Source organism: Sceloporus undulatus, chromosome 1 (genome assembly GCF_019175285.1).
Source record: "Sceloporus undulatus isolate JIND9_A2432 ecotype Alabama chromosome 1, SceUnd_v1.1, whole genome shotgun sequence".
NCBI classification, from domain to species: domain Eukaryota; kingdom Metazoa; phylum Chordata; class Lepidosauria; order Squamata; family Phrynosomatidae; genus Sceloporus; species Sceloporus undulatus.
Genome location: NC_056522.1, coordinates 84,398,837 through 84,413,503, shown reverse-complemented (window position 1 = coordinate 84,413,503; position 14,667 = coordinate 84,398,837). Strand labels below are relative to the sequence as shown.

Here is a 14,667-nt window from a genome sequence, read left to right as displayed (position 1 = left end):
TTTTTTCCCCATTAGCGCCTATGGGTTTTCGGCTTACGAAGGCTTTTCGGGTTACGAAAGCGGCCGCGGAACGAATTATTTTCGTAACCCGAGGCACCACTGTATATTGAGCTTTATCAGCAAGGTTATGAGTAGAAAGATCCTGAGCCCCTTCTTGACCACTTTTACCATGTTGTATTAGTTAAAGTATCATATTTGGGAGACCTAGTTGCAGTCTTCATTCAGCCACGAAGCACACTGAGTTTAGTCCAGTCAGGGACGTAGCTAGGATTTTAGGAAGGGGGGGGGGTCCAGACTAAGTGCCACCATTATAATGGGGCTTGAGTGCGGCGGCGCAGCAGCAAACACCATTCATTTTTCTAATGGGAGGGGGGGGGCCCGGCCCCCCAAACCCCCCCCCCCCCCAGCTACATCCCTGGTCCAGTAGCTATCTGACCTATCTCGCAAGGTTGCTGTGTGAATAAAACATTTGGGAGCCATATGTTCCACCTCAGAAGAAAAGCAGGATAATATATATGCATCAAAGGACAATGAAAGGGAAAAGATAAGAGTATGCATGCTATAAATATGTAGGGCACAATGCTACAAGCATGAGAGCAGTGTTTAGCATGAAAGGCAAAGAAGCTGATAAAGGAGTATAACAGGCAATTTAGACATAGATTACACAATGGGTAACAAATCAATAAGAGATTGCACTGAATATGTGTTGATGAATAAACATATCCATTTTAAGCTGGTTCTTGGTGGGAGGGAGAGCCCTGTATAAGAAAGATGATTCTTAACAAAAAAAATAAAAAATAAAAACCATAGTTTGCTCCCATGTTGCAAAATTCACACAAGCTCTGACCAAGCATATAAATCATCTGAATATTATGCTCCTTTTTGGTATGTAAACACTTGACAAGACAATACACAAAAATGTGATCCATCATAAAGTTACTGAGCAAATTTGTTCAATTGCTCCTACCAGAAGAGTTTCTTTGCCAGCTGTGAAAAAGCTGTGGCTTTTTGACTCTTGTGTGAGACCCTTGGCAACCTTTCTTATCTTTGAAATCAGACGGCAGTATTTACTCTAGTAGAATTTCTTGTGCTGTCTGTTTGTAGGCATTCTTATGGCCATCTTGGCAGCCCACCATCTCATGAATGTTGATCATCAAGAGCAAAATGTACTAGGGCATGACTTACTTTACACTGCCTTTATTTTACCTTGCAGACATAATTTAAGGTTCCCATTGAGACTCTATAAATCATTAAAAAGCTATGTTCCTGAACTACTGATTCATCCTCTATGTTGTATCCTATTTAGTGCTTGGAGCTAGTGCAATGTTACTACATTTTGCTTCTTTGCAGAATGAAGTGCTTATGTGAGTGATCTACTTATATCAACAATGCAAGTTGGTAAAAGACCATATAAAATATACTCCTCTTTTCTGAATAGACTATTCAAAGTAATAATCCAGAGTTTAGTATAGGTCCCCAGATATACTGCTTACAAATGTAGAACTCCCATATGATCCTTTGTTTCCTTGGGTAAAGATGGCTAAAGGAACACTTTCATTTACTCTTAAGGTGTATCCACACTGCAGAAATAAAGCAATTTGACACAACTTTAACTATCCTACAGAATCCTAGGAGGAACTTCCTGACAGTAAGGGCTGTTCGACAGTGGAACAAACTCCCTCGGAGTGTAGTGGAATCTCCTTCCTTAGAGGTCTTTAAACAGAGGCTGGATGGCCATCTGTCGGGGATGCTTTGATTTAGATTTCCTGCATGTCAGGGGGTTGGACTGGATGGCCCTTGCGCCCTCTTCCAACTCTATGATTCTATAATTTACCGAACTACAAATCCAAGGATTCCACAAACTGGAGCCATGACAGTTCAAGTGGTGTCATACTGCTGTATTCTGGAATGGGAAAGTGTGCTTAACCTTAATTTAAACAATGAACTCAGGCAACCCTTACATCCGTTAACACATTAACCATATCCTAAATGGGAGTGGACTATGTGTAGAAACCTCTCCTGCTGGTTTCCTCCCTGTAAACATAATTTAGGGGGCTTATCTTGTTATTAAGGAGAATAACACTTCCTAGAGGCTTCTGGGAAAGCAATTCTATCCCCCTTGTGCCTTGTTTATATAAAAAAAGGTGACATTTTGCTAAATTTGGTGAGTTTACAGACAGAAGTGGGGGTGAGGTGCAACCTATGTTGGGTTCTGATGGTGAGCGGCAGTCTTTCATTCCAGCTGCTGTGCTAAATCTATGTGGAAAGTTGTTTTAGCAGTTCTGTTTTGGAGAACTACTTTCCCATGAACAGCCAAAGCCTAAGTGCATCTTTTGCAATTGTTATATGACCTTTCTTTAGATGAGACAGTCAGAGGCTAGCAAGTAGGGATTTAATAATTTTATGTATTCTATTTTGATTTGTCATTTCTGTTTCTGCTGTGAACTATTGTAACTAGTATCAAGCGTCCAGATAAGGTTAAAAGTGGCTTAAAAATGATACATTGCATATGAATAACATGATTGCAGGAAAAGTGGTGAGTGGAAGCTTTATAAAAGTCTCACTGTGGTCAGTTCTGAATAAATAACAATCTCCCCCCCCATAAATGCTTATAACCTGTTCTGCTTCTAATTTGCTCATTTTTATTGTTCATTGATTTTGTTCATGGCTTTGAAGATTATGCCCAAGTTTGAAAGTTAAACGTTACTTCTGGACAGCTCATGCAACCGTGCATGCAACAAATTCAGACACAACTTTAAAAACAGCCAAAGTAGAACAAATGTTTTGGCATTCCCAAATGCGGAGATTCTCTCTCAAGCATTTCATAAAGCTTGCAGTATGTGAAAGCAGAAGATTTCCTCTAAGTAGCAGTTAACACTGCTTCACAATCCACTCCAAAACACCCACGCATTGAAAGCTAATTACAGCAGTAGCTGACATTCTGGACATAACATCAGAGGGCCTTACCTCTGGTTGGTGGGGTCAGTGAGGTGTTCCATGTCGACAGGATGTCAAAGGCAGCAGAAGACACTACCAGCATAATGCTATAAGCATCACTTGCCTTGAAATTTAAGGGCATCTTCCTCTCACTGCCTTCTTGTGAAACTGAGGTGGATACAGCAGACCCAAGCCTGCATCAAACTTGGATTGCACTCACCACTGTGCAATGGGGAGTGAGGGTGTTTCATGGATTTAGGGTTTTTTTCTCTCTTCTATTTCACATTTTTGCTTTACCTGCTGTTCATTTAGTTTCCTTTGAATCTCCTCGGAGTCACAGGTTTCATAGACAATGGGTTTGGACAACTCTGACTCAATGTGGGCAAGCCAAGATCTCAAGATGCTCATGTTCTTATCCAACTGCTGAACAGCCACCAGTGTTTCCTTCAGCTTCTTCATCCTGCCAAAGTTGGAAACAATAGGATGAGCACAACATGCCTGAGCATTTTAGTTCTTCTGCACAAATATTACAAATAAATGTGTAAATGGTAACATAAACAAACCCTACACTGAGCAATGTATCTTACTTCAAGACCACATATACCTTGTTACTCTTTGAAGAGACATCAGACACTTCTAAATATGGAAATGGCCAACGGATGCAATAAATATGCAATGGACATTTTTAAATATATCTCCACACACACTGTTTCCTACTTTTTGGAATTTAATCTTAACTTCTTAAAAGAAGGTTCATCATATTTTTCTGTATAAGGATGAATCACAGAACTATTATGATATTTCCTCTAATTTCTTAACAATAGAAATAGTTCTTTGGCGACTGAGTACTTTTTAAAAGAAGAAAGTGGTATTTCTTAGTATTCATTTTGTATTCATTTCAGGGTAAGGATATGCAAATCAGTTTATAACTATTCTGTGCCAGTTTTACATTTTTTTAATCATAATCCCACTTGGATCTACTACTCTGTACCATTATTATGTCAAAAAAAAAATCATGAAAATTGCTATTTATTCTCATAACACAGCTTTCCCTAACAAACTGCACACATTTCACCTTAATATACAGATTTTTGTAGGCTAGTTTTTCCACAGACTTAATTTTTGTATACAATTTTCCAAAAAGATACAGTTACACACAATTTTTGACTAAACAAAAACATTGCAAAACTGGAAAAATATGGATGAGTATAAATTACTCTAAAATGTGAGGATTAGGTCAATGAGCAAAAAAGGAATGGGTAAAATACAATTCTCCTGGCAGGGGAATGTGTAAGAAGGGTAGGACAGAACCTTCTGTCTGGCATTCCAGATGGAGTCAACTCAACAGGAATCAAAATCTAATCTCATTTAAGGAAAGCTATAGTAAATAACTAAGGGCATGGCACTCATGTGTCATCTAACAAATTGCTGCATATTACACCAATATTCCAACATCTGTCACTGCCCTTTCAAATAGTAAGGCCAGTCTTTTCTCCAGCATCCATAGTGCATTGTTTGTTTTAATAACTGCCACCATGACATCGATACTGTTTGAATAGACTATTATCAATGCATTTGCAGATGTTTCTCTGTGCAGTTAATTAATTGTGGGGAGCCACACACCTTACCACAACATCTGGTCAACTTTTTCAACTTGAATAATGTAAATAATGACAGAATGTTTCCTCCTTTTCAGTTATGGTTATATGCATAACAATAAACACCCAATAGTTTGTACATAAATGCTAGTTATAAGACTCTAACAGGATCTATATCTAAGCAGGATCTATTTATCCTGCTTAATTTTCTTCCAAGTACAATTAACCTCTCTCATCACCCTACATCAACAGGACTGTAGTGAGAATCATGTTTCACTTTATGTATTTTAACTTTCCCACACTAACTTCCAATTGGAAAGTATAAGCTGGAGAAAAGTAGTGTAAAACAGAGTGGTCAGGAATCAACTTTCATATTAGATACATCAGTATATTAAGAGAGTTATTCACCCTGATATCCAGTTTTCTGAATGGCTTAAACTGAACAGACAGGAAAAGTATTCATAGTTCTTACTATGACCAGGTGACTGGTAGCTGGTCTACCTTTTAAAGGTGTGTGCATGCATTTATGTAAGATTATGATTGTTTATCCACATGCAGGTTGGCAGCCTCATGCAGTGTCAATGTATCCCTGTATCATGTGCATAGGACATTCAGATGTCTTTGGTGCAAAATGATGTACTAAGAAGCAGGCTGATTGACAGTTCAGCCACCTTACTTGTGCACCAGAGAAGGGAGTTGATACAGTGTTCCTGCATCATACACGGGTACGCCTAATGCAGCTTCCAGCATATGCTGGAAGCCACAGTAGAAGTTGCAGCGAGGTGCGATGGAAAAAGTAATGCTGTGCGTGCCCATGGCTTGCGTGGCACCATGGGCATGAGCCCCATTCACTTGAATGGGGCTTGAGCATCCATGTTTTTTTCCTTACGATGGGGGGGGGGGTGATCCAGAACGGATCTCCTGCGTAAGGGAAGGGACACCTGTATTAGAGATCTCTCCCACCACCCACCAGCCCCTCCACTCCTACTGTCCCTGGGATCAGACTCTAACGTTAATTTTGTTTTCCAAGGAAGACTAAGGCTGCATCTACACTGCAGAATGAATGCAGCTTGAAACTGCTTTAACTGCCATAACTCAATGCTATGGAAATCTGGGATTTGTTTTGTGAAATTTATTTTGTGAAATTTTGTGAAATATTTAGCCTTCTCTGGATACATCAGCACTGCAGAAATAATCAAGTCTGACACCACTCTAACTGCCATGGCTCAATGGTATGGAATTCTGGTATTTATAGTTTGTTATATTGATAATATAAGCTATGTAGATGCCACTATATTACTAGTAGAAAAGAGCAAAGACTGGAACAGCTACTGATAGAAGTTAAGGAAGAAAGAGCAAAAGCAGGGATGCAGCTGAAAGCATAACTTTACAGGGATGCGGGGGATGCCTGGGCCGGGGATAACATCATCGCGGGCGGAGCTCCAATTGAGGTTGTGCGGGGCAGGGGGAGATATGGCGGTGGGAGAAGGGACTTGCGTTCCAGGGGAAGGCGTGATCGATGCATCATATCTATCTCGCCTTCCTGTCCCCCTCCCAACCTGAAGGACCTGAGGGTCACTCCAACCGTGCCACAAACCCTGTCGCTGCTCCTGTGCAATGCCAGGTCTGTCAACAACAAGGCCCACATCCTCCAGGATCTACTGGAGGACTCTAAGTGTGACCTGGCTTGCATTACCGAGACTTGGCTGGGGCCTGAAGGGGATGCTGTGTGGGCTCAGGCCCTGCCTGCTGGGTTCTCGGTGAAGGACCAGCGCAGGTTAGGTGGGCGGGGGGGTGTGTGGCCTTGATACATAGGAACACCGTGTCCCTCACCAGGAACCACATCCGACAGACCTCCTATATCGAGTGTATTTACCTGACCCTAAAGGCTAGGGACAGTCTAGGGATTCTGTTAGTGTATCGGCCACCCTGTGCATTAGCGGACTCCCTTAACGAGCTGACACAGCTGGTCGCTGAGCTGATGTTGGAGACTCCCAGGCTCCTTGTCCTGGGCGACTTCAACATCTCCCTCACGGCCAGCCATGTTCCATCTGGTGCGGCTCAGGAATTCCTGGAGACCATGGCGGCCATGGGCCTGTCCCAGCTGATACAGGGTCCTACGCATTGCGCGGGTAATACTCTCGATTTGGTCTTCTGTTCGGATGCGGAAAATCCGTGGGTGGAAATAGCTAATGTTTCCCCCCTGCCATGGACGGATCATTTTCTGGTAGAGGTGAAAATCAAGGCTTCTACCCAGATCCCCCCCCCCCCCCGGGGGGTGGTGGACCTGTTAGGATGGTCCACCCTCGAAGGCTGATGGAACCTGAGAGGTTCCAGGAAGCCTTAGAGGGGCTCACGGTTGGTAATGACGGCGACTCTGTTGATGCCCTCACTGGTATTTGGAATACCGGTCTTTCTAGGGCTATACACAGTATCGCTCCCAAGCGCCCTCTCAGGCCTGCTTCTAAACGTAAGCCCTGGTATACGGAAGATCTCCGGGCGAGGAAGCGGGTTCTGCGACGGCTAGAGTACCGTTGGCGGAAACACCTTCGCTTACACGACAAGGCTCTCCTAGACCAACTGTTAAAGGACTACGGAGAGGCAATACGAGCAACAAAGAACTCGTTCTATGGTGCTCGTATTGCGTCTGCGGAGTCGCGTCCGGCAGAGTTGTTCAGGGTGGTCAGGGAGCTAACTCAGCTCCCTCCCGCCCTGAACCAGATCCTTGAACCTTCTAAGGCCTGCTGCGACTTGTTCAACGACTTTTTCGTGGATAAAACCTCTCGTATAAGCGAAGGTCTGAACGCCGACATTTTAGCAGAACCTAGGGTATAAGTGTCCAGAGCCTCCGTGGACTATGTTAAACTGGATCAGTTTGAGTTGGTGAGTACCGAGGATGTGGACAAGATCCTCGGAAGTGTTCGGAAAACGACCTGCTCTCTTGATCCCTGTCCCTCATGGTTAGCGGCCCAGGGGGGACCAGCGGTAACATCTTTGTTACGCCGGATAGTCAATACATCCCTGAGGGATGGGCTATTTCCATCACAACTTAAATTGGCCATTGTAAAACCTATTTTAAAAAAGCCCTCCCTCGACCCCCTGGTATATAATAATTATCGGCCTGTTTCGCTGCTTCCATTTCTGGGTAAGGTGATCGAGAGGGCGGTTGCGATCCAGCTTCAGGCGGTCTTGGATGAAACGGATTATCTGGACCCATTTCAAACTGGCTTCCGGGCGGGTTACGGGGTTGAGACGGCCATGGTCGCCTTGGTCGATGATCTCCGTCTGAGCATCGATAGGGGAAGCGTGTCCCTGTTGGTGCTCTTGGACATCTCAGCGGCTTTCGATACCATAGACCATGGTATCCTTCTGGGACGCCTGGTAGAGGTGGGAATCGGGGGCACTGTGCTCCAGTGGTTCCGGTCCTACCTCTCTGGGAGGTCCCAGATGGTGCAGCTGGGAGACGTGTGCTCCGATGAGCGGGCCCTTAAAACTAGGGTCCCTCAAGGAGCCATTCTGTCTCCCATGCTATTTAACATTTACATGAAACCGCTGGGAGAGATCATCCGGAGACATGGGGCGCGGGGTTATCAGTACGCTGATGACACCCAAATCATTTTCTCTATGTCTCCGACTGATGCAGTGACCGGGGATGGCGTCTCTCCTCTCGTGGCCTGCCTGGAGTCAGTAATGGGCTGGATGAGGGAAAACCGACTCAAATTGAATCCAGAGAAAACGGAGGTACTAGTGATAGGTTCTCCTGGTCCAGGAATGGCGGTGGTTCCACCTGTCCTGAATGGGGTCACGCTCCCTGTGAAGGACTCCGTGCGCAGTCTGGGGGTGCTTCTTGACTCGTCGCTTCACCTGACTGCTCAGGTGAATGCGACGGTCAAGAGCACCTGTTATCAGCTTCGGCTTATTCGCCAGCTGCGTCCATACCTGGCCCAGAGGGACCTAGAAACTGTTGTACATGCTCTGGTAACTTCGAGACTGGATTTCTGCAATGTACTCTACATGGGGCAACCCTTATACCAAACTCGGAAGCTGCAAATGGTGCAGAACATGGCAGCCCGGCTGGTCACTGGTGCTCCCAGGACCAGCCATATAACACCGGTTTTAAAAGCCCTCCATTGGCTGCCCATTCGCTTCCGAGCTCAATATAAGGTGTTGGTAATTACCTATAAAGCCCTAAATGGCTTGGGCCCAGGATATCTAAAGGACCGCCTCTCCCCATATATTCCGCCTCGCACCCTCAGAACGTCTGGGCAGCAATTACTAAAGGTGCCTGGGGCTAGGTTAGCCTCCACCACTCGGAGGTCATTCTCCACGGCTGCCCCAGCCCTTTGGAATACGCTGCCCACAGAGCTCCGCTCGTCCACCACCCTGGCCCAATTCAGGAAGGACTTAAAAACCTTCCTGTTCCAACAGGCATTCCCCGAATAAAAATCCTGTGGGCCTCCCTCCTCTTCCGTGGCCAAGAGGTTGGGCTATGGGGCTTTTTGCTTGTTTTCATGATTGTTGTATATGTTTTTTAACTCTTCTTGGTTATGTGTTTTATATGATTGTATTTTAATCTTGTTGTAAGCCGCCCTGATTTTAAGAAGGGTGGGATATAAATAAAATTTTTTATTATTTATTATTATTTACATTACTATAAAGTAGCTAATGAAAATACAGTGTTTCTAAAACTTGTCTCAGTTATTCCACAGTAGGCAAAAAATCAGAAGAAGATGAACAGATGGAAAGCCATGGATGAAGATAGTTCTTAAGATCCTCTATGTATAGTTATGAAACCTTCCAGTGAAGGAACCTGATAGGAAGAATATTAACTCATTTGAAATATGCTGGATATGATGGACCACCCAAAAAGTAAATAGACAGGTCTGACAGGAAAAAAAAACTAGTCTCAACTCTTACTACTACTACTAGTAGTAGTTTTTATGTATATTTCCCGCCTCTCCCTATGGATTGAGGTGGAGTTACAGGGGAAAAAAAATTAAAATTACAATTCAATTAAAATTACACTTATAATATACAATCCATAAAATCACAACACTATGTCAATTCTATAAAATATCTATATCAACATCTCATTTCAAATAAACATGCTCAGGATAACTGTCTTCTTATAGTTGTTTACAGAAGATTGGGAGGGTAGACTTGCCAGAAGAGATCTGTCTTGAGTGCCTTCTTAAAAGCGTCTAAGGTGGTAATAAGACGGATCTCTTCCAATAAGTTATTCCACAGTTTGGGGGGCATGGCAGTAAATGCTCTATGGGAATTTGATAATAGTCTAGTTTTTGGATAATCCAGTAAATTTTTCCCAGGTGTTCTGAGTGTGCGGGGCGGATTGTGTAGGGAGAGGCGTTCCCTCAAGTAACTTGGGCTCAAGCCATATAGGGCTTTAAAAGTGATAACCAACACTTTGTACTGTGCCTGGAAGCTAATCGGCAGCCAGTGAAGAGATTTTAGTACTGGTATTATGTGGTCTGATCTAAGTGTTCTAGTGACCAGTCTGGCTGCTGCATTTTGCACCAGCTTCTGAACTTGGTACAGAGGTAGCCCCATGTAAAGCACATTACAGAAATCAAGACAAGAGATTACCAGTGCAAGTACCACTGCTTCAAGATCCTTGGGTCCAGATAGGGGCGCAGTTGGCCTATCAACCAAAGTTGATTCCAGGCACTTCTGGCCATTATATCTACTTGAGATGATAATTGTAGGGATGAATCCAGAAGTACCCCCAAACTGCGAACTTCGTCCTTTAGGGGAAGTGTGACCCTATCCAGGACTAATTGACAAATCTCCATCTCTGGATCAGGGGAACCTATCGCAAGTACCTCCATTTTTTCTGGATTCAGCTTGAGTTTGTTTTCACTCATCCAGTCCATTAGCGACTTAAGATAGGCATCCAGAGGAGAGATGCCATCCTTAGTCACTGCATCAGTCGGAGACATAGAGAAATAAAATTGGGTGTCATCAGCCTATTGCTGGCAAAATAAGGGTAGATAAATAAATTTACTGATAATTTCACATGCAAGTTTTCAAAAAAGCACAAGCTTCATTTAATGATCATATTCTGGACCATGATTATTATGGTGTTCTTGTCAGTGCATGATACACGGGCATAGAGGCAACCAGGCCTCTTTACCTTTTTTGATAGTCTCTTTGGCTACTGTTTGAAAAGCTACTAGTGTATGCAAAGGAGGAGGTGACTTAGCTAAAACTGGAGATGAGAATAAAAAAGATAAAATTTGAGACTCCAACTTTGCTCTTCACAGTTCAAGTCTTTTTTGTTTGTTTGTTTCGTTATATTTTCCAAAACATTTCTGTAGTAGAAGCTTTTTTTGGGGGAGGGGGGGATCCTGGTTGGTTTTTGTTGTTGTTTTCAGATTACAAAAAGCACTAGTTCTAGTCAGTGGCACCCCTAGGTTTGGTGTCACCAGATGCAGTAATTCATGTTGTCATCCCCCCATTGACCTCCTCCCATTTCACACTATACATAATCTTTAGTAACACCATTTTGTGCTAATGTTAATCGTAAATCATAATTCTCATATGTACCACTGAATGGTCATGACATAAACAACTAACAAAATTAAAATTATACCTTAAAATTAAAATAGAATATGCACAACCCAAACATATTTACGTATACACAGCAAAAATTTGGTTAAAATGAGATATTTTTTAAAAAAATATTAAAAGAATAATTTTTCATTTTTTAAAAAAAATCTAAAATTTTGAATTTTGAAATTTTAATTTAAAAAAAATCTCAGGCCTTTCCTTCTTTTCCCACTGAACTTCACCCCATTCCCACCATCTCTTAGAATGATAGAATTGTAGAGTTGGAAGATACCACAGGGCCATCCAGTCCAACCCCCTGCCGTGCAGGAAATCTAAATCAAAGCATCCCCGACAGATGGCCATCCAGCCTCTGTTTGAAGACCTCTAAGGAAGGAGATTCCACTACACTCCGAGGGAGTTTGTTCCACTGTCGAACAGCCCTTACTGTCAGGAAGTTCCTCCTAATGTTGAGGTGGAATCTCTTTTCCTGGGGCTTGCATCCATTGCTCCGGGTCCTATTCTCTGGAGAAGCAGAAAACAAGCTTGTTCCCACCTCAATATGACATCCCTTCAAGTATTTAAACAGGGCTATCATATCCCTTCTTAACCTTCTCTTCTCCAGGCTAAACATCCCCAGCTCTTTAAGTCGTTCCTCATAGGACATGGTTTTCAGACCCTTCATCATTTTAGTTGCCCTTCTTTGGACATGCTCCAGTTTCTCAATGTCCTTTTTGAATTGTGGTGACCAGAACTAGACACAATATTCCAGGTGGGGCCTGACCAAAGCAGAATAGAGTGGCACTATTATTTCTCTTGATCTAGACACTATACTTTTATTGATGCAGCCTAAAATTGCATTGGCCTTTTTAGCTGCTGCATCACACTATTGACTTAGCATTTAATGCATTTTAAAGCAAAGCAGGTGAATACCACAGCCCCTTTCTGCCAAAAGGTAGGTGTTTGAAGAGCAGTGGTATCACCTCCCCCCCCCCCCCGTTAGGGGGCCACCTGGTGCGTTCCACACACCCTGCACTCCCCAGTGATGCCTCTGGTTCTAGTCTACCAAGTAGTATAAAAATAGTGAATGTAGGTTGCATCAAAACAAAGATAGGGAACCTGTCTCAGTCTGAGGGCTAAATTCAGTTTCAATGAAATGTTGGGTGGGGGGTACTTGTCACTGGCTGGCAGAAATATGGTGCTGGAGAACAGTTCTGTGGATACCGTGGACTGCAAAAAAAAAGACAAAGGGGTCCTAGAACAAATCAAGCCTGAACTCTCCCTAGAAGCCAAGATGACTAAACTGAGACTGCTTTACTTTGGACATATCATGAGATGATGTGATTCGCTAGAAAAGACAACAACAGGGGGTCGAGGGAGGGCTTTTTAAGCAACGGTTTTACAGTGGCCAATTTTAAGCTTGCTGGAAATTGCCCGTCCCTCAGAGATGTATTTATGATCCGGTGTAACAATGAAGTTACCACCGGTCCCCCCTGAGCCGCTAGCCATGAGGGACAGGGATCAAGAGAGCAGGTTGTCTTCTGAACGCTTCCAATGATCTTGTCCACATCATCGGTACTAACCGACTCAAACTGATCTAGTTTAATGGAGTCTACGGAGGCTCTGGACACCTCTACTCTGGATTCTGCCCTAATGCCGGCGTTAAGACCCTCACTTATCCGAGAGGTTTTATCCGCGAAGAAGTTGTTAAATTGGTCACAGCAGGCCTTAGAAGGTTCAAGGATCTGGTTCGGGGCAGGAGGGAGCTGAGTTAGTTCCCTGACCACCCTGAACAACTCTGCTGGACATGACTCCGCGGATGCGACATGAGCACCATAGAACGAATTCTTAGCTGCTCATATCGCCTCTCTGTAGTCCTCCAAAAGGTGGTCTAGGAGAGCCTTGTTGGCTAAGCATAGGTGTTTCCGCCAGCGATGCTCTAGCCATCGCAGAACCCGCTTCCTCGCCCGGAGATCTTTCGTATACCAGGGCTTCCGTTTGGAAGCAGGCCTGAGAGGGCGCTTGGGAGCGATACTGTGTATAGCCCTGGAAAGACCAGTATTCCAGATACCAGTCAGGGCATCAACAGAGTCGCCGTCATATCCAACCATGTGCCCCTCTAAGGCTTCCTGGAACCTTTTGGGTTCCATCAGCCTTCGAGGGTGGACCATTCTAATAGGTCCACCCCCCCCGGGGGAGATCTGGGTAGAAGCCTTGATTTTTGCCTCCACCAGGAAGTGATCCGTCCATGACAGGGCGGAAATGTTAGTTATTTCCGCCCACTGATTTTCCGCATCCGTGCAAAAGACCAAATCAAGTGTATTACCCGCAAAATGCGTCGGACCCGAGACCAGTTGGGACAGGCCCATGGCTGCCATGGTATCCATGAATTCCCGAACCGCACCAGATGGAATATAGTTGGCTGTGAAGGGGATGTTGAAATCACCCAGGACAAGTAGCCTGGGTGTTTCCAGCATCAGCTCCGCAACCAACTGTGTCAGCTCGTTAAGGGAGTCTGTTAGCACACAGGGTGGCCGATACACCAACAAAATCCCTAGAACGTCCCTGGCCTTCAGGGTCAAGTAAATACACTTGATAAAGGAAGTTTGACAGATGTGGTTCCTGGTGAGAGACAAGGTGTTCTTATATACCAAGGCAACCCCCCCCCCCCGCCCACCTAACCTGGACTGGTCCTTCACTGAAAACCCGGCAGGGAGGGCCTGTGCCCACACAGCATCCTCCTCAGGCCCAAGCCAGGTTTCAGTAATGCAAGCCAGGTCACAACTGCTATCTTCCAACAGATCGTGGATGATGTGGGTCTTGTTGTTAATTGACCTGGCATTGCACAGGAGCAGAGACAGGGTTTGTGACATGGTTGGAATGACCCTCAGGTCCTTTTGGTTAGGAGGGGGACAGGAAGGAGAGATAGATATTAAGCACCGATCTCGCCTTCCTCTGTAACACAAGTCCACTCTTCTACCGCCATACCTCCCCCTGCCCCACACCAGCTCAATGGGAGCTCCGCTCGTGCAGAAGTTACCCTCTTCCTCCCCAGCCGAAGCATTCCCCACATCCATATCCTCCCCCTCCCCCTACTGAGCAACAACAGGAACAGAGATATGGCACCACAGACATACTCTGTTCAAAGGCTGGCAGGGACACAACCCTCCTGCCCTCCTGCGAAGTTCCAAAAGCAGTCTGTGGGTGGCCTCCCCGGGCCGGTGCGCAGATGCGCACCTCTAACAACCCGAGGAGAATCGCCCGGCAGCAACGCAGCTCTCGGTGGAGTCCGGTGGCAAGGGGAGGCGTGACGGAGGAGGAGACCAGGCAGGCTGGCCTTGTACATGCCGCTGCCCCGACACGCCCCTCTCTCCGCCTTCCCCCCAGGTGTTCCAAATTCAGCTCACAAGAGCCTCCGCCGAGATGCTAAGGAAAAAGGGAGTCCCAAAAGCAGTCCGTGGGCAGCCTCCCCGGGCCGGTGCGCAGATGCGCACCTCTAACAACCCGAGGAGAACCGCCCAGCAGCAACGCAGCTCTCGGTGGAGTCCGGTGGCAAGGGGAGGCGTGA

The 14,667-nt window shown here is 45.0% G+C and overlaps 1 protein-coding gene across 1 annotated transcript in view; it reads right to left on the bottom strand.

Annotated features, from left to right (window-relative positions):
• SYNE1 (spectrin repeat containing nuclear envelope protein 1) overlaps positions 1–14,667 on the bottom strand; it is a 429,497-nt gene that overhangs the window by 46,994 nt on the left and 367,836 nt on the right. Inside the window, 1 exon segment of the mRNA XM_042446890.1 lies at positions 3,235–3,397. Coding sequence (XP_042302824.1) covers positions 3,235–3,397 — 163 coding nt within the window.